The sequence below is a fragment of the Sturnira hondurensis genome, unplaced genomic scaffold, assembly GCF_014824575.4.
Source record: "Sturnira hondurensis isolate 20B ecotype Veracruz unplaced genomic scaffold, ASM1482457v3 Scaffold0006413, whole genome shotgun sequence".
In the NCBI taxonomy this organism is placed as follows: domain Eukaryota; kingdom Metazoa; phylum Chordata; class Mammalia; order Chiroptera; family Phyllostomidae; genus Sturnira; species Sturnira hondurensis.
In genome coordinates this window covers 52,063,971-52,088,861 of record NW_028079044.1, presented here as the reverse complement: position 1 = coordinate 52,088,861, position 24,891 = coordinate 52,063,971, and the positions used below count along the sequence as shown (strand labels likewise).

The window sequence follows — 24,891 nt, the reverse complement described above, 5'->3', positions numbered from 1 at the left end:
CCCTTGGGCAGCTCTTTGGGAGACATGAACTTGTGGTCACACAAGACCCGAATTGGAACGCTCGCTGCGGTTTGTTTCCGGCAGTGGACGGTAGACCCCGCCAGGGTTTTGTTGGCAGAGGGGTGTAGGTGCCGCCTGACAGTGGCGGGGCGGGGCACCTCCGCTCAGTGCGGGGTCTGACTGCTACGTCCCTAGTCAGCTCACTCTGGGACAGGGCTGTCACATTCATTTTCACCGGGGGGCCATGTCAGCTTCCCGCCTCCCAGTGGCCTTCTAAGGGCCGAATGTGACTTCAGGACTATGTGTAACTACTCCTTAACCAGGGGCAAGGAAGTGGGCGCTGCCTCCAGGTAGAGACGAGGCGGCAGGCCGGACTTGGCCGCAGGCCTTGCGTGTGCCACTGGTGGTCTAGGAATTTGCTCCCCTCATTTGGGAACTGAAATCCAGCTCCTGTGGTTTGTGTTCAGTTTAGGAATCTAGAATCAGATTGATCCGGTTCTTCAAATTATTGTTGAGCAAAAATTTTTTTTAAAGATTTTATTTATTTATTTAAGAGAGAAGGGAAGGGAGAGAAGCACTGGTGTGTGGTTGCCTCCTGCACGCCAGCTGGGGACCTGGCCTGCAACCCAGGCCTGTGCCCTGACCGGGAATTGAACTGGCTACCCTTTGGTTTGCAGGCCAGCGCTCAGTCCACTGAGCCATGCCAGCCAGGGCTGAACAAAGTTTCTTTTTAGTAAATGTCCATGTTCCTGGTATTTCAGTCAAGGTCTGACTCGTGAGTCTGTGTTGTGCTGTCAGTGTGGGCTCTGATGGTCACGACCATCTTACAAAGGCCGGTTTCTCGCCCAGTCGTCTGACTTTCTCACCTATGCCGTGGCTCCCGACTGTTTTCTTTCCACGTGCTTTTTGGGCGCTGTAGCCTGACACAGTCTTAACAGTGTTTTTTTGCTATGTGAAAAGAAACCTTTTTGGTTGTGTATTCATTTTGGCTACATAGTCATTTCACTGTGAAACAACCAAGTCAGCTTTCTACCGCTTTAAATACATTTCCTGTGCAGCTCAGTCCCTAACCAACCCAAGGCCCAGAATCTGGGTGAAGCGCTAAACTCCAAGCAGTCAGGTGGCCGAGGCCGCGCAGGCTCCTTAGCATCTCCTCGGGCAGGCAGCCGTCTGCAAGCGCCGTCTCGGGAAGGCCAGGGCTTGGTCGGCTCCGAGCACAGGTGCGGATGGTTTGCTTGGAAGGAGCCAAGCCAGACTAGAGCTCAGCTGTCGTGATGGTGCGTGAAGCTTGGCGGACAACTCTGAATGGACCCAGTATAGCGGGCACCCAAGACCGTCGTCAGAGGCGTGCTGTCTGGGCGGAAGTCCGGACTGAGGCTGTTGACCGAAGATGCCTGGCCCTCCCAGTCTGAAGACAGTCCCTGCCAGGCTTTGCCGTCTGCAGGGTTTAAGGTCACACTCGCTGTGAGATAAGCACCATATGCACTGTTTCCCTGGGCGCCGGGGCTCTGAGTTGGAGGCGACCTCACGACTGGGAATCGGCCAGTGGTCCTGAGCGGGCACCCTAGAGCGCAGGCTCCCCTGGTGGTAGTGGGGCAGGTGTGAGGCCTGCACGGCCAAGGGGCCAGCAACGCCTCCAGTTAACGGGCTCCTTCTCACTCCTGTTCCCACCGCTCCCCAGAGAGTACACCAGGGTTTGAGGCCCCACCCAGTGTGACCTCTCACCCTGCTGGTGACCTTGGAACATCAGTGAAAAGGAAAAGTAGTTCTCCCAAAGAAATAGAAGTCCAAGGGTTTCATATTTAAGGTTTTTATTTTGATACTAAAAATCTCAGCTAGCTGTAACTGTTGGATTCTTCAGTAGGTAACAAGGAAAATTCACTTTGTGAAATTAATCTTCTAGCCTCCAAAGGAAAATTGCCTATTAAATGGATGGCTCCAGAGTCCATCAATTTCCGGCGTTTTACCTCAGCTAGTGACGTGTGGATGTTTGGTGAGTATTTTGAAAGTGCCGTGCTTTCCTAACGACATTCGCTGCAGAACGAGCTGGGCCTGGCCTCTCCAGGGCACCAGGGGCCGGCCTCCCCCATCCTTAGGCCTCCTGTCTGGGTCGCGTGGCACGAGTGTGCAGTTTCTGGGGCGTCCGGCCACCGTGTCCCCTTCTGCCGCCCTCCTCTCGCTTCCCTTGGCCAAAGCAGGAGCGCGTCTCCCTGGGCCCTTCGCTGCCCCTCTCTGCTGCCCCGCTCCCTCCTCCCCTGGACTGGTGGCCTTCAGACAGCGGTCCCGCCCATGCAGCTCCTCGAGAGAGCCCTCACATCTGCGGGTCTGAGAGCAGCCTGCACTCTGTGTTCTGGAGTCTGATCTCTTCGCCGACTCATCTCAAGGCTCCAAAGTTCAACGGTTCATCCCCTGTGACTGCTCTTTGAGGTCCCCACCCTCCTTCTCCCGCTGTGGTCCTTGCAGCCCCTCTCAGCTGGGGGGGGCTCTGTGCCCACACTGCCTGCTTCAGCCCAGGGTCCAGGTGTTCAGCCCCCCACCCTTCTCCACGTGGGTGATGGGGAGCACCTCTTCCTCCACCCCTCCCCCAGTGGGAGTTCTGTGTGGCGCCGGTTGCCCTGGAACGTCCCTCTGCCTGGAAGTCGTGCGCAGCAGGGGCGGCGTCCCGACAGAGCCCCATCTCTGCGCTTCCTGCCCTCGCTGGCACAGGTGTGGCGGACAGTCCTGCGTGCGTCTTTGCCGCCTGTGAGCCGCTTCCCGCAGCAGTGCACCTCCGTGCCCTTCCTGTGGGTGGACGTGACTCCCTCCGCATAGGCACGCTTGCTGCTTTCTGTCTACTTGCTGCTGATTGGCACAGCCACTTAGGGGCCCTCCCTGGTACTCGGGCCTGCAGGGGCTCTGCAGTGGATGGGCCGCAGCTGGACCCTGTCAGGGACCCTCTGGAGCCCGGAGAAGCCTCTCCAGGGAATCCCCACTTCAGAGAGTCCGAGGGCCTGGGCTCACAGTTCGGTGCTCGGGGACCGGGCTGGGTGGCTGCTCCCATCTGGGCTGGCTGGGGGCGTGTTTCCTGAGGGCCTTGTTTTGTCCCCGTTTCTGCCAATTTCTTGTCTGGACGAGTTAAAAGGGCTTTTCAGTAAGAGTGACTCCCAACAGATGTAGTTGGCAGCGTCTTCCCTTTTTTCAGTCACAGGGAATGATGGTGGAAGTTGCAGTCAGTGGGCTCCGAGGTGGGACGGAACGCGTAAAGGGACGTAGGGTGTGCGGGCCAAGGACTCCATGCCCGCGCGAAGTAGGGTGCCCTCAGCATGTTGCGGCCTCACCAGCCTCACCGTGCGGCTCCTGGCCTCAGGATGTCTGGGTTGGGCAACAGAACCGAGGCACTGTTTTTGTCCTGCGGTGACTTCCAGACCGAGTTGGCACCACCGGGAGGACAGGCTGCTGCACGCGGCGTTTTAGGGACTGAAGATGCGGAAGGAGAGGCCCAGCCGTTGCCTGAGGGCTCAGACTTGACCCAAGCACTTTGAGGATTTGGGGAGGGGGGAACCAGGAAAAACATTTCAGAGGAGCTGGCACAGGGACCACTGAGTGGGAGAGTCTATGAAGAAGGAAGGAATGGGGGGCATGGGGTTGGAGAGGTCAGCAGGAGCAAAGGCGCCTGTCGTCATTGTGGTGTGGTTGGGGGTCTTGGGGGCCAGGGTGACCATGCTGCCAGGAGAGAAGCCCCCTCCATGTTGGGGCTCCCTGGTCCACCCCGTAGGGGTCGGCACCCTCAGAGCTGGGCTTGGCTTGCTGGCTGGTGGAGAGAGGAGCATCTAAGCACTTTTGGGCAGACAACGCAGACAGTGTGTGTGGCCTGCAAGGGCAGCGTGGAGACTTCTGAGATTGCTTGTGGAGTTTGTGGATGAGAAGTCCCTGACACAGTGACTAGTGAGTGGGTGAACCAGGGACGGCGCCTTCGTGCCCCTCGGCCATGAAGGGCAGGCCCAAGTGAGAGGGACAGCTTTCCAGGGACCCCGCATGTCCTGAGGGCCTGGGCTTCTGCTCAGGGCTTTTGTCCACAGGCCCTAGGCCAGCTGCTGGGCTCCGACTGATGTGGGGGGTTTGGGCTGACGTGGGGGCAGGGCTGAGACTCACCCCCCCTGCTTCCAGACTGTTCTTGTTGCCAGGAAGTGTCCCTGCAACTGGTGGGCCACTTTCCAAACTAGGATTTTTAGAGGAAAAAACCTCTCAGAAAATAACGGTTTCTCCTTTGCATTACTGCTTTGTTACTCACATGGCACTGCGTCAGCACCGCTGTCCTTACCCAAGTTCCCCGAAACCGTGTTGTTCGGCCGCCCTCGCAGACCCCGTGGGCGACCTCGCGCCAACACAGAAGCGATGCCTGCTGAGTTCACTGTTTGTTTTCATCCCGTTCCGCAGGTGTATGTATGTGGGAGATACTGATGCATGGTGTGAAGCCTTTTCAAGGAGTGAAGAACAATGATGTGATCGGGCGAATTGAGAATGGGGAAAGATTGCCAATGCCTCCAAATTGCCCTCCCACCCTCTACAGCCTTATGACGAAATGCTGGGCCTATGACCCCAGCAGGCGGCCCCGGTTCACTGAGCTCAAAGCTCAGCTCAGGTAGGAGTGGGGGGAGAGAGGGCCGGGCTGGGCAGGCTCCCGCTGCTTCCCCCTGCGTTGCAGCCCCAGAGGCCGTTTTCTCAGCGCGCCTGGGGCTGACCCATTTCTTGGCAAACATCATTTTTAACTTGATCTGCACTTATTTACCACCTTGCAGGACTCTGAAGTAGATTTTATTCTCAGGTCTTACCAAATTCAGATGATGGCGCTCTCTCTCTCCCCTAACTTCTAACTGACTTAGCACGGACACAGGACCCCCTGCCCCCTCCCATCTCACACAGCCTTGTCCCTGGCGCTCGGCCCCGCCGCCCCTCTTGCTGTCTCTTCTTCCAGACAAGGTTTTCCCACCTGTGGCCCCTGATGAACCCTGTCCCATCTTTAGAACGCAGGTTGGGTGTCACCTCCTGTGGGAAGCATCCCCACTGTACCCTGCCTCCAAGGAGACAGCCACTCTTTGGTGCCTTTTCAGAACTTGCGTCGTCCGCACCGCTGCTCAGCTTCCGCTGAGAGGCTCCTGCTTCAGGCCGGAAGCTCTGTGCCCCGGGGGACACACACAGGGACTTCTCAGTGCCCTGCCTCCCTCCCTCTTCCTCTCAAGAGCCCGCCCTGACCCCGGCCAGGACAGTTTCCCTTTGCTTGTCTGTGTCCCCAGCCAGACTTGAGCTCACGACGGGCCCCACCCGGGCTCCCTCACCTTGGTAGCCCTGGAGCTCAGGGCCAGGTGCCTGACAAGTGCTCTGTGAACAGTTGTCTCGTGGCGCTGAGTGGGAGTAGAGGTTGAAACGAGGGATTTTAACTCAGTGCGTGTGCATGGGGAGCTTCGTCGTGGACCGGCCGACACCCGGGTCACGGGCGCCTCGCCGCCCGCTTCCAGTGGCAGGCTTCCCTGATCTTACGGGAGGTTGTTCGTATTATAGCTTAGACTTCTCCCATGAAGTTGACTGACTCTCAGGGTCCAAAAGACCCAAGCTCACACAGCCCCGCCTGTCACCAGGGCTCACCCTCTCTCAGCTCGCCCTTGTCTCACCTCCTGTTGAGCAGCTCAGCCCGCAGACAGGCCCCCTCAGAGGGGACTGTTTGAAGGAGTCATGACGGCCCATGGGGGTGGGGGTAGGGGGAACGGGAGACTCACCCAGTCTCTCCAGTTGGGAGACTCATCCGTTTGCTGAGCGCCTGAGAACCTCTAAGCAAGGTTCCGTGGCCTCAATGGAGAACAAAGCACAGTCCCGCCGTGTGGCTCACAAGACCTCTTGTTTGAGCTGCTGGTTCCCCTGAGTGGCGGTTCCCTCCAGGGTGCAGAGCAACCTCCACCTTGGCTGTTGTGTGGGGGTCTTCGGCGTCTCCAGGCAGCCGCACCAAGCTCCACACTCACTTCCCCCTACCCTGCCCCTTGGCCCTGTGCTCTCGTGGTCAGTGCCGGATCTGAGTGCGCTGCCTTTCTCCCTCCGCTTGGACAGCTTCACTTCCTCCCAACCCTCCTCACCATCCGACAGAGTCCGTCCTTCCAGTCCCCCGTCTCAACCCCAACCCCAGTCCATCTGCCCACTTCCCTGACACCTGGTCTCCTGGCCTTCTGTCTCCACCCCTCCCTCCTGGCAGTGACCTGATCTCTCAGTGCCCCCTTCCTCTCCATCCCCTCCGGGGTTCCCAGAAGTGCCCCTGGGCTTTGCTTTCCCCTCTGACTGCCTTCGGCTCCCTTGCTGTGCTGCCTTTCTCACGGCCATTCTGCCCGCCATTGAAACTGCCGCTGGCCATTGCATCTGTCCCCTAACAAAGCTGTTCCCTTCTCCTCGTGGGCCCCCCTCTGTAGGGGATGGTGCTGCCTTGTGTTTGTGTCCATCCTGGGGTCACGGGTACTTCCTCACCCGCCCCATCAGCTCACCACTGGAGCCCCCTCTCCACAGATTACCTAGCCCTTCGGGTTAGTGTCTACCACTCGGGACTCCTGTCTGCCAGGCAGAGCCTGGTCCTCTGTCTTGTGGTACCACCGCTGTGGGGCACGACCCCTGCTCAGAGCAGCCTCTGGGGGTGCCTGGGGCTCCGTGTGCAGTGGGGGCTCCCATAGTGGCATTCGGGGCTTCTTCTGGCCTGGCCCACCTCCTCCGCACCCGGCGAGACCCCGCCCGTCCTCTAGGACCCTCCCCGTGCTGGCACCCGTGACTTCCCACTCACTCGCCTCTGCCCTCGGGGTCTGCAGAGCACTCGGCCTTCTTGTCACGTCACCCCATGCTGCCACACTGGCCGCATTCGTGCTCAGCTCCACGAAGGCTGAGTGCCGAGATGGCTGAGCCAGGTGCTGGTCACGGGGCAGGATGACGAGAACACCTTTCCTGCCCTCGAGGAGCTCACAGTCTAGTATGTCTCAGCCCCTACTAGACTGAGGCTCCTTGAGGACAGGGATCGTCCTACTCTCCTTGGTGCCACCCGCACCCCGGCCAGGAGCCTGGGCCAGGGACGGCTGGGACAGCCCCTGAGCTCACTGCTGGGCGCGTGCAGGCTGATGTTAGTGTTGAGGACTGTCCTTACAGCACACGAGCTCCAAAAACTCTCCAAGACGGACTTTTAGGACTAAATACGGTTCTTTTCACATGCACACACGTAAATGTAAGTGTAATGTGCCGACACTGTAATTCATGGACATCTTCCTGTGCAAAATCAGCACAGGCTGTTGAGAAGTAATGTGTTCTGGGTTGTTTGAGTGAGACTCGAGGTGTGACTACATGAACGTGTGTGATACGGCCAACCAAGTAGGCCAGCGACATTTGTAACATAGTAGCTTGGTCACTTACACGGAACAGTGTGTCTCAGTAAGTGGATCGGCTCTTCCACTGAATCTTTCCTACGTTTCATTATATCCAGGGTACTAAGAAAGGAGCGCGTTTTGGAGAGGCCTCACCTCAGGGCAGTTAGAAGCGTTTCCCGAACTCCATCCTCCCTGTCCACCTTAAATGAAAACACTGCACGCAGGCACGGGTTTCGGTGGGGCCCCACCTGCCTTTGGGTCCACGTGCACTTTTTCCTCTCAGTTGGGAAAGTGGCTCAGGGTGAATCTGGTCGGGCAGGCTCCCCGGGTTCTGGCTCACACTCCCGTGGGTGGGGCTCTGTGACTCAGTGTCTGTCCTCCTTCCGCCCTGCCTTCTCACTCCGTGTGAGCGCGTGGAGACGCAGGAGGAGATGGGGCCGTGGGCGGCCTGGTTTCAGGTGTGCGAGTTCCCTCAGCAGGAGGCGGCACGGTGACGGACAGCAAAACGCTCTCTGCTTGTACACTCCGGCATTTCCGTGCCGCCGGGTGCACTGGCCATCTTTGGAATGGGAAGGCTGTTTAGTCACCGACAGAGTCTGAAGTTTTGGCAACGACCCTGCAGAGGAAGCTGTGGTGCGTGGCCGTGGCACTCGCCCTCTGGGCACTGGAGCCCAGCAGTGCCGCTGCCAGGGCGTGGGCCGGCAGGGGACCTGCGCCTCTGGAAACGCAGTGGGTGTGCATCAGGGTCGGGAGCCACGTGGTGTTCCTGTGTCACTGCGTAAAACCTTCTCCGGCAAATGAGGGCAGTTGACAAATGATCAGCATAAAAGTTTTATGCCAGGAGTTTTGTATTTTTTACCTTTGTATTACTGAAAATGGGAACATACAGACGTGTGAAGGATTAAACAGCTCATCGGATCGTCAGAATCTGGGCGCACACATGGCACCAGCGTCCAGAACCAGCAAATGGCGCTGCCAGGGCCCAGGTGCCCCCCCTTGCTCCCCGGGGTCTGAGTGCAGCCCTAGCGCAGTGGCTCTGCCATCTCCGCACCGCCCCACCCCCACCCCCACCCCGCCGTCAGTGGTGTCCTTCAGTGCCAGTGTCCCTGCTGGGGGTGCCGCTGCTCAGCGTGTCGCTGGGGACAACCCCTGCCCACCTGTGGCTGGGCGGTGTTCCTGTTGCTGTGCAGTGTCCCATCTGAATGGAGCACAGTTTACACCTTCTGTGGCTGATGAGGACTGGGATCCTTTCCAGTCTGGGGCTCTCGGGACTCATGTGTGAACACAGTAGTGAGCGTGTCCGGCAGTTACGTGTCCACGGGTTGGCGGTACGCCAGTCCCTCTCCCGCAGACACACCAGCGGCTCCAAGCAGGGGTGAGTGCTCCCACTCCCCAGCCAGGGCTCGGTTCAGCCTTTGGTTTGTTACCCCTTGATTCTCAGCCCGCTATTTCCGCATAGGATGGTTTAGATCAGAGGGTGCAAGTGGTGTGTGTACAAGTTACCCAAACTCTTCTGTTCTGGAGAACACTGGCCCCGTTAAGTGCGGCCCTGGAGGGAGGGCCGTGGTTCTGAGTGGGTCCCTGTCACTGAGCCCTCAGGAAGACCTTCGGCACCAGCGTTTGTGGAGCGGCTCCGTGGCCAGGCACGGTGCCATGTGTCTTCCCACGTGGCTTTCTCTTAGGCTGCGTTGTCTGCAGAGATGGCGGCCATGTGATCGGTGCCGATTTGCTGAGACCGGGTGGGTTGGCTGCAGACCTGAGCTAGGGCCCAAGCCGTCGGCTCTCTCACTCCGCCCCGTGGTGGAGACAAGGCCAGAGGTCATCAGGTGCCTGGTCTGCGTGGGCGCACCGTGTCCACGACGCATAGCATTGTCTACAGCTTGGGGGTGAGGGAGGGTGTATTTGTCACTTTCAATTTGTCATGTCATGTTTGCTCCTTAATAGTGTCACAGAGAGATGATGGCCTTGGAGAGGTCTATTTGGTCAGGGCTGTCACGTGGAGCCGCTGTGGCCACAAGTGGACCCAGTGTTTTCATACCCGTCTCTGTGTGGTGGTGCCCAGCAAAGTTGCACGGCCCCTCAGGGCATGCCTGCTTTTCCGCGGGGCTGCTGGGCTGCTGGGCTGCTGGGCTGCTGGCTCGGGCCTGCCGCACCTTCAGAGGACATGGTGTGTGTGTGTGTGTCCCTGCACCAGTGCAAGGGCAGAGCACACCTGAATGTGGAGGAGTCCAAGCTGGCATCCAGGGTTCTGTGCGTCATGCGTGTTATGCAGGTTCGAGTTTCGAAGGCTCCATGGCCTTGGCCCGGTGACGCAGCCTCCCTGTCAGAGCACCATCACATGTCCCACCCCCATCCCACTGTCAGGACTAAGTGCCGTTCTCTGCCACCTGGTGTGCACGACTCCGTGGACGCACACCAAGAGCTGTGCTGGTGGCCGCAGTAATGACCAGGCCTTTCCCGGAGGGCCAGAGGGACCTGGGACACAGGAGAGTCAGTTGTGGTTGTCAAAAATACCATTATTTGAGTTTGCTGGTGTCAGCTGTTGCTACCCAGATGCCGCAATGCCAGGCGCGTCTGTCAGACATTTTGTAGATGTCTACACGGATGTGGACTTAAGGCTTTCAGTGTGTCAACAGCATCTTATGCAAGTTTTTAAAAATCCTTTTTGACACTATTCATTGTGAAATACGAACTCTGAGTTAAAGGCTCCAGGCCTGGTTAGTGACGTGAGGTTACTTGTGCTTCTTTGCTGTCTTTTTTAAGTGGTTTTGTATTTGCTTCCAAAACTCCTCTCAAAGGTGCAGCGTGGACGCGCCCACAGCCATCCGGGTGGCATTTTCCTCCCTACCACCGTCCTGTCCGGTTGGTGACACCCACACAAGCAGGCTCCGTTTTCTGGTGCGCACCTGAAAATGCTCACCCTGCCTGGACGTCGGAGGCTGTGGTTTCTGTTTTTGGTGCTTGGCCTTCCCAGTAATGAAAGGTAGCAGAGCCGAGTTTAGTAGGACTGTAATGGGAAGTTTAAATGTGTCTGATCTGAGGACAGGTCTCACCTCGCTGGACTCGGCCACAGGCAGGTGCTGGAGCTCTGGGTAGGTGCACCTCTGCGACTTGGTCTTGTGTGGAGCCAGCACGTTTGCAGTGGGATTGAACTTGGATTTCCTAAACAGCAGCCCTTTGCCCTTGGGTGGCTTCACAGAGTGCTTTCCCATGCATTGCCTCGTCTGCCCTTTTCACATGCGGAGCCCAAGGCTCCGAAAGCCCTGTGATTGCCCTGGACTGTGCAGGGGGCAGTGCAGGCCCCAGACCCGAGATCTGGCCCCTCCCTCCTAGCTGCAGGGCCCCAGAATTCCTCCTGTACTCCGCTCACCCCACTACCTCGGCTCGCTCCACTGTGGGGCCCACTTTCACTCTTTACAGTCTGCACCGGCCCCCAGAACTCTTCCCCCTGGACAGTGGACAACCAGCGGTCTCAGTGGCCCCTGCCCCCTTCAGCACACAGAGGAACAGGGAAGTGTGCCTTGTGGTGGGAACTGGGGGACAAGCACTGGCTCCGGGTCCCTTACAAACCCTTGAACACCTACAGCCTCCAGGGGCAGGGAGGTCAGGGGCCCTGGGCTCACATCACCCGTTTGGGCTCAGGAGTTTGAAGCTCCATGCTTCCTTCCACACCTGTCTCTCGTAACCCTGCACTTGCTCTGCATTTTTGTGGTTGGCCTCGGGCTCACACCTGTGTAGCTGTTCCACCTACTTCGCTTAGGCATGGCGACCCTGCACCCAGCCCTTCGTGCCCTCGAGGGTGTGGGCTGCAGCCTGTGTGTTAGCGATGTGTATTGTTTCCAGCAGTGTTTTAGGGAAAGTAGGGGGCCTTCTGTGGCTGACCCTGTGCAGCACCCCAGTCTTTCCTAAAGACTGGTCTCTGTCTACCTTCCCGGCTCCAGAGGCCGTCCTCGGCTCCTCCTGTGGGCCGGGCCTGCTTCGGTGGTGAGTCTGCCCGGTGTTCTCAGCCAGGAAGGAACCGCATCCCACTTCGTTGGATGTGAAATTCCAAGGTGACTGGGGCAGAGTGGGGGTGCTCCTTTCCGAACTCGGATGCGGTCCTTGCACTGTCTTCCGACCTCTGCTACTCCTCAGGAGAAGTCACTGGCCCTTCCTTCCCTTGCTCCTCTGTGTGCAGTCTGCACTTTCTTCTGGCTGCCACGGCTTTGTCTTTTTCTTTGGGTTTCTGTGGTTTAAGGTGTGCTTAGGTGTGGTTACATTTGTACTGATCATACTTGAGGTTCACGGAACCTCTGTTTTTAGCATTTTGTATTCTATTAAGAAAATATTTATTTTTAGAGAGAGGGGAAAGGAGGGAGACAGAGAGGGAGAGAAAAATCAGTGTGTGACTGCCTCTCACACACCCCCTACTGGGGACCTGGCCTGCAACCCAGGCACGTGCCCTGACTGGGAATTGAACCAGTGACCCTTTGATTCTCAGGCCAGCTCTCAGTCCACTGAGCTGTACCAGCCAGGGCAGGTTTACTGAACCTCTTGAATCTGTAGATATCTTTTTGACCACTATATATATGTTTAGGTATTTTTTCCTGCTTGATTTTCTCTTTTCTAAAACTTCAGTTCCTTGTATGTTAAACCTTTTGATCGAGCCCTTTTAAGGATTATGTTCAAGTCTGCTGGCTCTTCTGTCCTCTCCACCCTGCCAGCCATTCAGTCCCGTAGAGCAGGGATGTCCAACTCATTTTCACTGGCAGCCAGAGCAGCCTCAAGGTTGCCTTCAAAGGGCTGAGTGTAATTTTAGGACCGTAGGATGATGTAACTCTTCAGGATGATGTAGGAAGATGTAACTCTTCCTCAACAGTTAAGTGAGAGCTCAGTGCTGCCGCCGCGTAGAAATGAGGTGTCGGGCAGATAAAACAGTGTGCAGGGCCGGAGTCAGCCCGTGGGCCTTGTGTTTGCCACCTGTGCTGTAGAGATTCAATTTCAGATGTTGTAGTTTTTATTTGTCTCCTTTTTACAGTTTCTGTTTTGCTGCTGACATTTTCTATCTTTTCATTAATTACAAACCATTTTTCTTTTTTTTTAAGATTTTATTTATTTATCTTTAGAAGGGAAGGGAAGGAGAGAAGGAGAGAAATATCAATGTATGGCTGCCTCTCATGAGTCCCCTGCTGGGAACTGGCCTGCAACCCAGACATGTGCCCTGACTGGGAATCGAACCGCAATTGTGTGGTTTGCAGGCCGAGCTCAATCCACTGAGCTACACCAGCCAGGGCCCATTTTTCTTTATGTTCTTAAATATAACAACTTTTTAAAATCCTTGCCTGCTAATTCCAACTTCTGAGTCACCTTTGGAGTCAGCCTCCTTTAGACTTTTTTCCCTCTTGAGCGTGAATCACGTTGCCGCAGTTTGTTTTTTAACGGAGTAATTTTAGATCGTCCTGAACATTGTAAGCCTGGGTTCAGTTATATTCCACTAGAGAGTGGGCGGCTTTAGCAGGTAGTACACTTGGCCGATCTCAGATGGAAGACTCTCTCCACGCAGTGGGCGACATCACACTTCAGCTCAGCTTTGTTAGCCTGAGGTGGGCTTCCTGGAACCTGCCTTCTGTGTGTCTGCCTGCTGGTCTGCTGGTGATTCGGGCAGAATTTATGCTTGGATTGGAGGAACCCTGTCCTCAGCTCTCTCGTTCCTGGGTGGCCCCCGTCACTTCCCACTGCTTGTGGTGACTCAAATGTGGGTGCTGGTTCCTCAAACCAGCGAGACTGGGGCCTGCTGCTGCCTGGTGGTAGTCAGGGTCTACCCCTTCCCCATGCCATCGCCTTCTTCTAGTCTCGGCACCCCCAGACTTGGGCTGCTGTGGGTGGCTCTCCGGCCCTCACAGAACTGTTTCTTAGGCCCACAGTTGCTGCCTGCAGGAGGTGGTCACGTTGGAGCTACTTGAAGTTCTCAGAAATACAAAGAAGTCATCATCTGGAAGTAAGATTTTAGTAGCAATCACTTTTTAAATAATTTTAATAAAGTGCATTATTTTCTACAGTCTCAGATGAGTCGTAAGCAAAGGGGAAAGTGGTTTTGGCGTGTGTGTGATACTGAGTGCTCAGCCCCCCCCCCCCGTGCCAGGTGATCGCGGGAGGCGGCAGGGGGCACCCTGTCACACGGCTGTGGCCCTGAGCACTGGACAGCCAGTTCCAAATACCCATCCCCCCTCAAGTCCCCCCACCCTATTCTCTGCAGAGACCCCTGCTCTGCGCTGTTGTGGAAAGGTCACTTGCATTCCTTTGTGGTGAGGCAGCGCTGGGTGACTGAGAGATCGGGTTTCAAAACCGAGATTCCGGTGCACTTGCCAAAACAAGCCCTTTCCCTCTTGGCTTTTTTTCCCTTCCAACTCCTTGCTGCATTTCTCTGGATGTTTTCCAGATGAGCCAAGTAGCTATGGACCAGACCGAGTTTTAGGTCCAAAGCAAATGTGATGTCACCATAAAATTATGGTGAAGGTATCAAAGTCCAATCTGTACAAAAAACTTTCCCAAGCAAGTTATATTTAAAAGAAGAAGTGTGTTTTAGTTTCAAAGGAAAGAATAGTAGTTTAGTTACCCTCGGGAAAATCACTACAGAAGTGAAATAGGAGGAAGCCTCATTTTTCTAGCAGTCTGGAAGGAAGTTGAGAGCACAGAGCTCACTCGCATTTGCTTGAGTGTTCTGTCCCCTCACACGCTTTGTCCCTCCGTCAGAACCAGCACTGGATGATGGCGTCCTCCCTATCCAGCGGAGGCACAAGGCGAGCCAGGCCAGACTGCTGCAGTCACGCCCCTTGCCCAGCCCTGCCCCTGGGACCGCACAGCTGCTACCCGCCCTCAGCCTCCTGGCCCTTCTCCCCGCTGACCTCTGCCTGTGCTGGAGGCTCGTTTTCCTGTCTGATTTCGGTCCTGGGAACGAGAGACCTGTGGGACCACTGTCTTGCTGTCCGTGAAAACAAATCTCACAAGTGGGATTGCGCTGTGTTGCTCCGGAGCAGAAATGCAACACTGCAGCTCCGTGTGCGTGCCAAGGCCACGAGCTGTGGTTTCCCGGGGGGACCGCGCAGGCTGAGAGAGGGTGTCAGACAGAGCAACCTTAGGGCTTTGTACGTCCTTTTACTCAGAGTTGACTTCTTGGGTGACTTCTTCTGTGAAAGCTAGGGACGTGAAAAGTAAAAACGACAGCTAATGAAGCGCTCCCTTCTCCTCGTCTCAATTCCCATCCTGGACAGGCCCTGTGCACCCACGGGGACGTGGTTGTCATGCCTTCTGGGGTTTGCTAGTGAGGACCCTTAGCACTGGCTGTTCCATCTGCTTGCGAGTCTGAGGCTCAGAAGCAGAGCTGGAGGGCTCCTTGCCAGGTCACGTTAGGCAGCCCAGCACTTTGAATGGAATGCATCGCTTCTAAAAATATTGTAGTTTGGGAAAATATGTTTAAATTTGACCTCCTTGACACTCTGCACATTCTGGTTCATTGCCCTGAGATCTTCAGCAGCTGGAAAGAGAACGGTTCAGAAACATCTCCATGTGCACCCTCACTCCATCGATGGAGGGGCTTCCCGCAGTGGAGCTAGACAGGCTCTGGGTTCCTTGTGTTCCCCATCACTTTGGGCAGTGAGTTACGGGTTCTTGGAAGCATCTCGCTGTGTTTGTTATTTTGGGTATGAGAACGGTGTGCTGAGATGGAAGGAACTCACTCCCTGGTTATCACTGCATTTGGGGGCACAAAACCGGCCTGTTCAGGAGAACTGTCAGGTGACTGTCAAGCAGCTGCCACGCAGCTGACGAGAGCAGTGGGACTGAGGGTGGCTGGCAGGGAAGTCGAGTGTCTGTGCAGGTGGGGGTGGGGGGGGTGGGCGAGCAGGAGTGGACAGCAGTGCAGGACCGGGGCCCAGGGGAGAGCCCCACAGTGGCCCGACCCCTCACGTGCCCTCTGTGCAGGGTTTTGTGGGGCACAGTGACCTCGAGGCCAGGGTGTGCCCCTTCGCAAGATAACCCAGGAGGGCCCCCTCGGCCCCAGGGGGCCTGTTCACAGAGGAGGCCCTGCCACCTGAGAGTGTGTCACATGCGGCGTGCTCACCGTTTGCAGGGGGACAAGAGGGCTTTTTCACTTGATTTCCCCCCCTTGATTTTTGTGGGCTTTTCAGTTGTTTTAAACTGCAGTGTTTGGAAATTCCAGTTCAGGATCCATTATTTACTTTGGGGGTCAGGTGTTGAGAGAGGGCCCCAAAAGTCTGATCGGGACCAGCTCCTTCGGGAGGCGACAGGCCAGCTCCACGGGCAGGGGACCTGCGTGCCGAGGGTGGCATGCTCCTCAGCTCGCTGTCAGGAGTTGCGCAGACTCTGGCCTGGGGGCTGTGCTGTCCCCACCTGTGAGGGTAGCTGGCAAGTTGCCGCCTCAGCTTAGCGTCCAGCAAACAGACGTTGCCATGCACCCCAACAAGAGCCACAGTTGGCCCGGGCCCAGGGACCCACGGCGCTGGCAGCGCATGCGCCTTGCCCTCCGCGGGGTGGGGGGGACACACTGCGTCCTCACGTGTTATTACGAGTCCCTTGTTGCCTCTCATCACGCTTGTCTCGCTGGAGCACGGGAAGAATCCAACTCCTGTTTCGTGGCGAGGTGGAAGCTTTCACTGAGACAGGAAGCTGTTCCCCTTCCCTTGAAAAAAAAAGAGGCCCCCATCTCCAGTGCCGGTTTGCCGGCTCCGGGCGGCCGCCAAGTGAATGTGCCTGCCGTCTCCCAGCCCAGCCGGCCGGTGGCTGTGTGAGCTGGGCCGTGGGGGAGCTCATGCTGGCCTCTGGTCAGGCAGGCACGTCTGCTGGAAACAGCCGAGCACATTCCCAGATCAGAGCGGGTGCGCTGCCGCTGACCTCACTCCCATGAGTAATTCTGGGTGGTTGTTCACTGCGCTCCGCCAGGAGGCTCGGCACTGGACGGGCTTCCTCCTCAGAGCTCAGACTGCAGGCGTGCGGGGAGGAGCCGGCTGCCCCGGTGGGACGAGTGTCCGGGCCCTGCCGCTGCTGAGCCCAGGGGTCCGAGCCCCGTGGGCAGTGAGCAGAGGCTGGCTGGGCGGCCTTCGGGGCAGTTTCTGGGTGGCCAGCAGCCAGGCCCAGGACGCTGCCCAGCTGGCTCGGAGGAGTGTGGGGTGCAGCAGCCCTGAGTAGTGGAGAGGCGGTAAGTAGGGCGCTGCTGCCCACGAGCTGCTGCTGAGAGCAGCCGGGGTTTCCAGAAACAGAGCAGGTACTGCCGCACATTTCCTTATGCCTGGAGCGGAGAGTGCTGGGGAGGATGCAAGGAGGAAGACGCGATTTAGGGAGGTGGTTAGCCAGAGGGCTGACCCGCCCCGCTCAGTCGTGATGCGTCTGTGCCGGGATGCGTGTCTGTGCCGGGCGGGGCGCCGGTGGGCGGCTCTGCTCCCCGCGCACGTGGGCACACACCTGTCGGGGCACGCCTCTAATCTCCCAGGACTTCGAGGGCCTCACAGCGGTCCTCTGCCCTGTGTCTGAGCCGCAGCCGAGCCTGCTGCCTGGACCCAACTCCTCTCCGGTCCTTTTGTGAAGAGGTGGGGGTGCCTGGCACGTGCCGCGGCCCCGCGGCGGCCCCTGAAACCATGTGTTGTCTCTCTAGCGCGGTCCTGGAGGAGGAGAAGCTGCAGCACGAGGAACGTCTGCGGATGGAGTCCAGACGGCAGGTCGCCGCGTCCTGGGACTCCGGCGGGTCCGACGAAGCACCGCCCAAGGTAGCAGAGGCCCCGCCCCGGCCTGCACCCACCCCCTGGGGCTTCTGGTGCCGGCAGCTGCTGTCTGAGGGGGTGGTCCTGGGCCTGATGGGCTCACCCCAGCTCGGGGTTCCCATTTGCTCCCTGCTGGTGCGCTCTGCGCACTGTTGCTGGTCCGCATCTCAGCTGTAGGCCCTTGCAAACCCAGAGGCCCTCGATCGATGGGATCTCAAAGTGCTCCTCCCAGGCTCCTGTCTCCTCCCTTCCCCTCCCCCACAGCAGCGGGCTGAGTCCAGGGGGACTGAGCCTCGGGGCAGCTTTTCCTTTGTTGGTCATCAGGGATCTCCCCAAGGTCAAGTCAAGGTTAAAACACCAGAGGGACTAAAACTAGGTTGTGAGTGCTTTTCGTTTTGCTTTGTGTCAAAATGAGTCAATTCCACCTGACCCTGTTATTTTGGGTTTGCTTTGGTTTTTGTTAGAGTGTCTTCCTTGCCCGTGGCTGCTGGTTGGGGCGTTGGTGTGGGGACCGGGCAGCATCCTCAGGCCTTGCCTGCCTGCTCCCCTCACACCTGCCTCCATTCCCCGGCCGCGCCCGCCGCCTGCCGTGCTGTGCGGGGGCTCGCGCAGAGCTGACCCTCGACCCTCTCAGACAAACAACTCTTTACGCACCTTCCATTTCTGACGGGTGGGCATTTTCTCGCATGGGCGTGGTTGCCGTGAGTGATGCAGTTCAGATCATTTTCTGGGAAGTAAAGAGACGATACGCTTTTTTGCGGCTAATAATTTCTTGCTACTTTTGATATATGGTTCCCTAAAACACATTAAGACTCTGACAGTCCTTTATTTCACCTTCCTTTTGAAAATGTTCCAAAATCTGTCGGTGCCCTTTGGATGTTACACCTGCGTTTTTCTTCGAGGTGCCTCAGAGCTTCTCCTTTCTTGGTCGGTGTTCTAACCTGTGTGACAGTGAGTGAGACTGTCCCACTGGTGACATGAGGACAGGGGCCTGGCACTGTTTTTCAAACTTCCAGGGGAGGGGCTCCACAGTTCAGCCTCCTCAACAAAGGGGAGAACCCCATGCCGCGTCACTTGTGGGTGTCACTCGGAGTGAGTTAGGATGCAGCCAGTGTCACAAAAAGCTCCCTTACCTGCAGAACGGCCATGAGCCCCGCCCCAGTGCCCGAGACCCACCCCGCGTGCGCACACGTGTGCCGGTTCGAGCAGCTGCACTGGGGTGGGGCGGGGGGCTCCTAGTTCCTCTCGGGGTCCGCCCCGACCAGTGTCACCATCCTCTGTGACATGGGGCGCTGCTCCCCCTGAGAGGGTGCCCCTGCCCTTTGTTCAGTCACAGCAGGTGGACACCTACTCCCGCAGACCCCTGAACTCGAAGCAGTGCGGGACCTTTTCCATCTCGATGCTCCTTGTATGTCAGCTGTAGGGTTTTTAATGACTTCTGCTCGGCTGAATTCTGGAAGCTCAGCGTTAGCTTCGCGGGGGAGGTGGTCAGACTGTTCTTACTTTGTTTCGGAGTCCAGAGGGAGGTTCTGCTTGCATTTGTAAATATCCCAGGTTTTTTTGAGATGTTTTCAAAGCATGTGTTTTAGATTCTTTTCTATAATCAGATTGTTCTGCCTCTTAAAATGGTGTCAGCCAGCCCAGCCCCCTGCCATTCCAGTCCTTACAGTTCAAAGGGAACGGATGCCCCTTCGTTTGTGAGGGCCGTGGCCAGTGTCACCTGCACAGACAGCTGAGAAGTCCAGTGACTGTGAGTCCTGAAGGAGGAAAATGTTCATTCCCTGACCCTCGGAGACAAAGCTTGGCAGAGCTGGATGGAGTTGTAGTGGCTAGAGCGTCGCGGGGCCTGTGCGCAGACACTGGGGTGTGACAGGAGGGCCAGCCTCGAGTTCCTCGCCCTCGGGGCCCAGGCCTGTGGTCGCTTCTCCCGACTCTTTGTCTTCCTGGCCTCTGGGTCCAGCCAGCACCTCCTCTGCGCGAGGCAGGCCTCCTCCCCGTCGGCCTCCTCACCGTCTCAGGGCAGCACAGTTTCCGCTGCGACACCTACAGTCCACGTAGGGTCTCCGTCGCCAGTGGGCACGTTTTGTGCAGTGAGTCACAATTACTCATTGGCAAAAACATTATAACCTCGAAGCTGATTATTAAAAATAGGTTACTGGTCTCGTCACAAGTAACTTGCAGACCTGTGCCAGAGAGCAGCCCAGTGTGAGCAGCATCCCATTCAGGGCTCACTCCTCCTGCAGGGGGTCTTGCAGGTCCCCACAGCGCCTCGGGGTAAAAACACCTCCGGAGGGCAGTTTCTAAAATGTGACTGTTGGGGCTGGGGGTCAGGGGGTACCCTGAGGTCAAAGCCTGTTTCAGAGTCCCATTAGGCCGCCCTTGGCCTTGTGCGCTGCTGACACCTGCAGCCATGTGGCAGGTGTGGTGGTGCAGGAAGCACTCTCACCTGGACACAGGTCAGGCAGCCGCACAGACTCCACTGATCACTCCAGCCCCACCCTCACACCGGGAGGGAAAGAGGCCAGTCTGCTTGAGCGGGCTCGAGGAAGGAAGCAGGGAGTCCACGCACGGCCCTTTGCCACACCCAAGCCCCACGGGATGTCTAGGGAAGGCCCTGTGGGGGGCCAGGCTGGGGCCCAAAGACCAGTGTCACGGAGAGCAGGGCGGGCAGCCGTGCTGTGGCGGTTCCCAGCTGCCTGTTGGGCAGGCGTTTCCTCAGACAAGAAAGAGGGAGGGAAGGCTGTCTCATGAAGGAGAGAGCAGCTGGTAGTGTTTGTTGCCAGTGACCAAATATGCATTTTCACCCCCAAATTTGAGTTTTTCAAAGCTTGTATTCATCACCTTGATAGTTTTCCAATTCTTGGACTTCTCTGTTGAGCTCGAGGTGATAGTCACCTCGGGGTGATAGTCACGGGGGAGAGGTCCACTCACAGTCCAGGAGAAGGGTGTTGATAGCGCGGGTAACCGTGCGGCTTCTGAGTCCACGTGGCAAGTCACCTTCAGAAACCGCCACCGCTGAGCGTGGCCGTGTTACCAAAAAGCAGCACCCGCAGTTGTGCCAAGAAACCATTAAAATGCCCCTTCCACCTGCACAGCTGCGGGTGGCTAGGTAGTCGTGCTCCACGGCGCGCTGTGCTCCAGTGCGCGCGCCGGGTGGCGAAGGCCGGCCCTCGCCGGCTTCTCAAAACATGTGACTAGTTTGTTATTTTTCAGTGTCTCTTTTAATCTCTAATATGAGTGTTGGTAGATATATTCCAAATAACAGCTCTTGGGATCCTCGGTGACATTTGAGAATATAATGCAATCCTGAAAATAAACTTTCGAGAGCAGCCACCTCGGACCCAGCGCTCTGCTTATGCAACACAGTCAGTACTGCCCCATTCCCCCGCCCGACATGCAGAGGCAGCCCAGTGCCATGGTGTTCTCACAGCGCAGCTCCTCTGGGGCCTGCTAGTACCGTGCACACCCCTGCATGATATGCACGGCTGCGGGGGTCCCCAAGGCTGTGGGCACAGCCCCACAGCCACAATAGTGTTGTCTCTGTGATGTGGCTTTCTAGAATGACGAAAAATGTTGGTAAAGTTCAGACAAAACACAGTAGAATTGTCCATTGTATACACAGCAGTTGCTGTTGGGGAATGTTCAGTGCAGACACACTGTGTAACCTACTGTGTTCACATGTCAGATGAAGTGGGCCCTGGGTTCTGGCTCCAGGACTTGGTGGCTGTGTCTCCCACGTGTAGCTTGGAGGCACACGGCACTGCCTGCTGCCTTCCTCTCAGATGCCCAAGGGCCACCAGGAGCACCGCCATCCAGGGAGCACCACCGGTCTGGGGCACCCCCGTGGGCCCTTCCCCTGCTCTGGCAGGAGGGCACCAACAGCCCGTCCACTGCCCAGTGCTTGGCGTGTCTGTGCCTGTCTCTGTCTTTGAGAAGAGGTGCGGGGGTCCTGTGAGACTGCAACCCTCTCAAGCAGGGACATGTCAGTGCCTCCGTGGGAGCCATTCTCAGGAGGCCTTGGCCTGTGTTACCTCTTCCACAATCATGACAGCCCCGTGCCCACTCTGTCACCGAGAGTGTGGTGGCAGGGAGTGGTGGGCTGGCCTCCTGTCTGAGGAGAACAAAGCAGAACTGTCTGAGCAGCGCATTTGCGCTCTCCACAGCTGTTACTTTTAGTATGAAGTGAGCCTGCCCTCCTTTTAAGGATTGGAGTCTCTGGGGTGTTGTGTGCGGACCTCGCCACTCTCTGGTCGGTGCTGTCATGGTTTCCTGGTACGTGGAGAGTAGGGGAGCGTCGAGGCCCATGGACTCTGGAGCCATTTCCAGCACACAGACTTGGAACCTAACTTGAGCCTGGGTTCATCCAGGACCACATGTGGTCACTGGGGCCTCGGTCCATCTCCTGTTGCTCTGATTGCAGTTTGGAGAATTGAGGGTTTCCACTTCGTTCAGTCTCTCGGATGCTGGGTGCTTCGTTGGCTCACCTTCTATTTCAGACCAAGTGTTCCTTTGCTGTGAGCTTCAGATTCAAGCGTCTCACGGACAGAGAGTTCCGGTGACTTCCAGTTCCTGTAGCGCCACTCCCGCTGTGCAGACAAGGACGTGGAGGCCAGGCGGGGCGCTCTCTTGCCCTCGGTCACCCAGCCAGTGTGCGGCTGAGCGAGCTTCCAGGTCCGAGTCCCCAGTGCGGAGCGGCGTTGAGTGTCTCCTGGTGCCTGAGCCCCCGGCCATTGGCAGAGCCTCTTTGGGGCCGCTCCAGGCTTTGCCCGCTGCTGCACAAGGGCATTTGGTGTTTGAGTGTCAAGTTCCAAAAGTTCTTACGTGTCCTGTTAGAGATGATTTGCAAGTATTTTCTTTCATTCTGTCTCACGGTTTCATTTGCCTGGTGGTGTCATTTGCAACGCTAAAGCTTTTAATTTTGATCAAGTGCAGTTTATTTTTTTTTAAGATCTTATTTATTTATTTTTAGAGAGAGGGGAAGGGAAGGACAAAAAGAAGGAGAGAAGCATTGGTGTGTGGTTGCTTCTCATGCACCCCCTCCTGGGGACCTGGCCTGCAACCCAGGCATGTGCCCTGACTGGGAACCGAACCGGCGACCCTTTGGTCTACAGGCTGGCACTCAGTCCACTGAGCCACACCGGCCAGGGCAAAGTACAGTTTATCTTTCTTTTTTCCCTTTTGTTGCTTGGGCTCTTGGTGTGATAACCAAGAAACCGCTGTCCAGCCCAGAGGTTTGTCCTGTGATTCCTGCTACGAGCTCTGCGGTTCCAGCTCGTAGCCTTAGAGCGGCGTGCACTTGGGCCGACTCTGTGCGTACTCCCTGCGTCGGGGAAGGTGTCCGACTCCCCTTTTCACCTCTGGGTATTTGATAGGCCCAGCGTTACTGGTTGAAGAGATGAGCTCTAACCCCACTGAAATGTCATGATACCCTTCAGCATTCTTTCCAGCTAAGCTCTTTTAGAGAGAGCTCCTTTTCTGTTATTTTCAAACAAACGTAGATTTACCAAAATGATCAGAATGCTCCTTCAGGTGACGCACTGTCGATCTGTCCGCAGCCCAGCAGGCCTGGCTATCCGAGCCCACGGTCCAGCGAAGGCTTCTACCCGAGCCCGCAGCACGTGGTACAGACCAACCACCACCAGGTACGCCGGTCCTCCCGCACGGCTAGGGGTGGGAGGCACACCGTGCGTGTGTGCTGGTGTGCTTGTGCGCAGGGCTGGGTGAGCAGGGAAGCTAAGGAGCAGTCAGCCCCGTCAGGTCCAAGGCAATGCGGGGCCGACATCCGCGCACAGAGGGGAGCATCCAGGAGAGTGCCCCGTGGCCCCCAGCTCTCAGGCCTGCCCTCTTCCTCCCGCCCTGGCGCGGCGCAGGACCCAGTGGGCATGTGCTCCGCAGCGGGGATGTGCCGTCGGGCAGTGTGCTCCTGGCAGCCGAGAAGGGTCAGAAGTGCCTCCAAGCCAGACGACCTGCTGTGGGGACAAGCGTAGGTGTCAGCCTGACAGACGGTGGCCCTGCCACATGGAAATGATAGTCTCTGAGAGAGCAAGGCCAGAGCCCGGCCAGTGACTGTCCGCCCTTGTTCCCGAGGGTGGGCATCAGCTTCCCTGGGGGCACAGCGGGCGCAGAGCAGCAGCCGCGCAGCAGCCACGCTGAGAACGAGCGTGGCGGCAGGGAACGCGGAAGCCCCGGGTCCGCGCCCGGCGGTGGGTGCTGTCTGTGGCCCTTCCTTGCCCTGGGGATCCGGGGCTGATTTGTTCGTGCTGTCTGCAGTGCCTAGAACAGGGTGGAGAGTGGAGCTCAGCGGGCAGATTGCAGCGCTTTCTTCGATCGTCCTGTGAAGGGGCCCAGCTGCAGGAAGCTCCCTGGGGGGTGCCATGTTCCTTCTCAGCCCCAACTGCACTGGGGTCCTGTCCTGGGCTGGGGTTCGGCAGGAAGCTGCCTTGGATCACTTGCAATCTCTCTGTGGTGAAAATTCCTAAAAGCTCTTTGACAGTAATATGTCTTTTCTGACCAAATATAGTAGTGGTATAGCATTTTATGTTTAGCGGAATTTTTTATTATTAAATATTTCCATTCCAGTAAACTGTGAGAACTCTCTGGGTATCTTACTTGGCAGTTTGTTGATTCCACGTCGTCAGGGCGGAGCTTTGGCGTAAATCGGTGCCTGGAGACCTTGCAGTTACACAGCCTCTGCTGAAGGGTGTGTGGCTGCCTGGCTGCTCTGCATCTCATTAAAGACTGAAAGCCAGCCAGGCCCTCCGTATCTGCCCAGTGAATCCTGGGAACAGGCTCGGGGGTCTGGCTCCATCTTTCCCTCCCCGTCCAGCTGCCTGGCTTCTGTCCGACTTGGCTGTCACTGTCAGCACTTGGAGACAGACCTCTCCCCGCACCAGCCCTTGCTCCTCGGGGAACAGACGTTTGGGGGGCTGTCTGGTGGGCTGGACAGGGTGGGGTTCCAGAGCGGCGTGGGGTGCCACCGTATGTGTGGCTTTCCCCTCCAGCGTGTGCTAAGTGTGGGGTTCCGAAGTGCGTGACTGCTGTCCGGGGCATGTACATGTTCGCTGTCTGACGCAGCTCCCACCGAGAATGCCCGTGGGCCCTCCGAATTTCTAGGCTCTTGACCTGCCTCCTCCGCCTTCAAGCCAGCACGCAGTGCTGGACCTCTCGGATGGGGCTTCAGGGGTCACGTTGGGTCTGCTCAGGGAGTTCAGGGTTGTCTCCCATCTCAGGATTCCCCATGCAGACTCCACCTGCGAGGTCCCTTTGCCATGTCAGGTGCCATCGTCACAGGTGCTGGGGACATGTGACCATCATTGGGGCTGTTCCATCTCTGTCATCTCAGTCACCTCCCTTCATGGGGAGAGCAGAGCTGTGCAGAGCCCACCGTGGCCAATCGTGACTGGGCGCTTACCCGTCCACAGGTCTCAGGCTACCCTGGCTCGCATGGCGTCCCACCCGTGGCTGGCAGCGTGTACCCGGGGCAGGCGTCTCTGCTGGACCAGACGGACCCGTGGAACCACAGACCACAGGAGATGCCGATCTGGCAGCCTGGCATGGAGGTGAGTCGGGTGTCCCTGGGCTTTGTTTGTGAGCTGACCAGGCTTTGCCCAGGGTACTGGGGTTTCTACCCCCTGCTCCTTCCTGATACTGGTGGCCTGGTGTTCACGTCAGGGTACTCCATTCACTCGGATGCTTCCTGGTTCTGTGAGTCTCTCTTGTTGAGGTGGTCAGAAAGTCTGCTTGGTTTTTGTGTAAGATGGCTGTAGTAGCAGTTA

General features: G+C 57.3%; 1 protein-coding gene across 10 annotated transcripts in view; it reads left to right on the top strand.

The window, feature by feature from the left end:
* The window catches only part of PTK2 (protein tyrosine kinase 2), a 156,733-nt gene that overhangs the window by 116,330 nt on the left and 15,512 nt on the right, over nucleotides 1–24,891 (top strand). For all 10 annotated transcript variants that reach the window (XM_037048615.1, XM_037048617.1, XM_037048616.1 and 7 more), the window contains 5 exons: nucleotides 1,904–1,993; nucleotides 4,417–4,621; nucleotides 17,011–17,122; nucleotides 22,672–22,758; nucleotides 24,538–24,675. In XM_037048615.1, coding sequence (XP_036904510.1) covers nucleotides 1,904–1,993; nucleotides 4,417–4,621; nucleotides 17,011–17,122; nucleotides 22,672–22,758; nucleotides 24,538–24,675 — 632 coding nt within the window. The remainder of the gene's footprint in view (nucleotides 1–1,903; nucleotides 1,994–4,416; nucleotides 4,622–17,010; nucleotides 17,123–22,671; nucleotides 22,759–24,537; nucleotides 24,676–24,891) is intronic.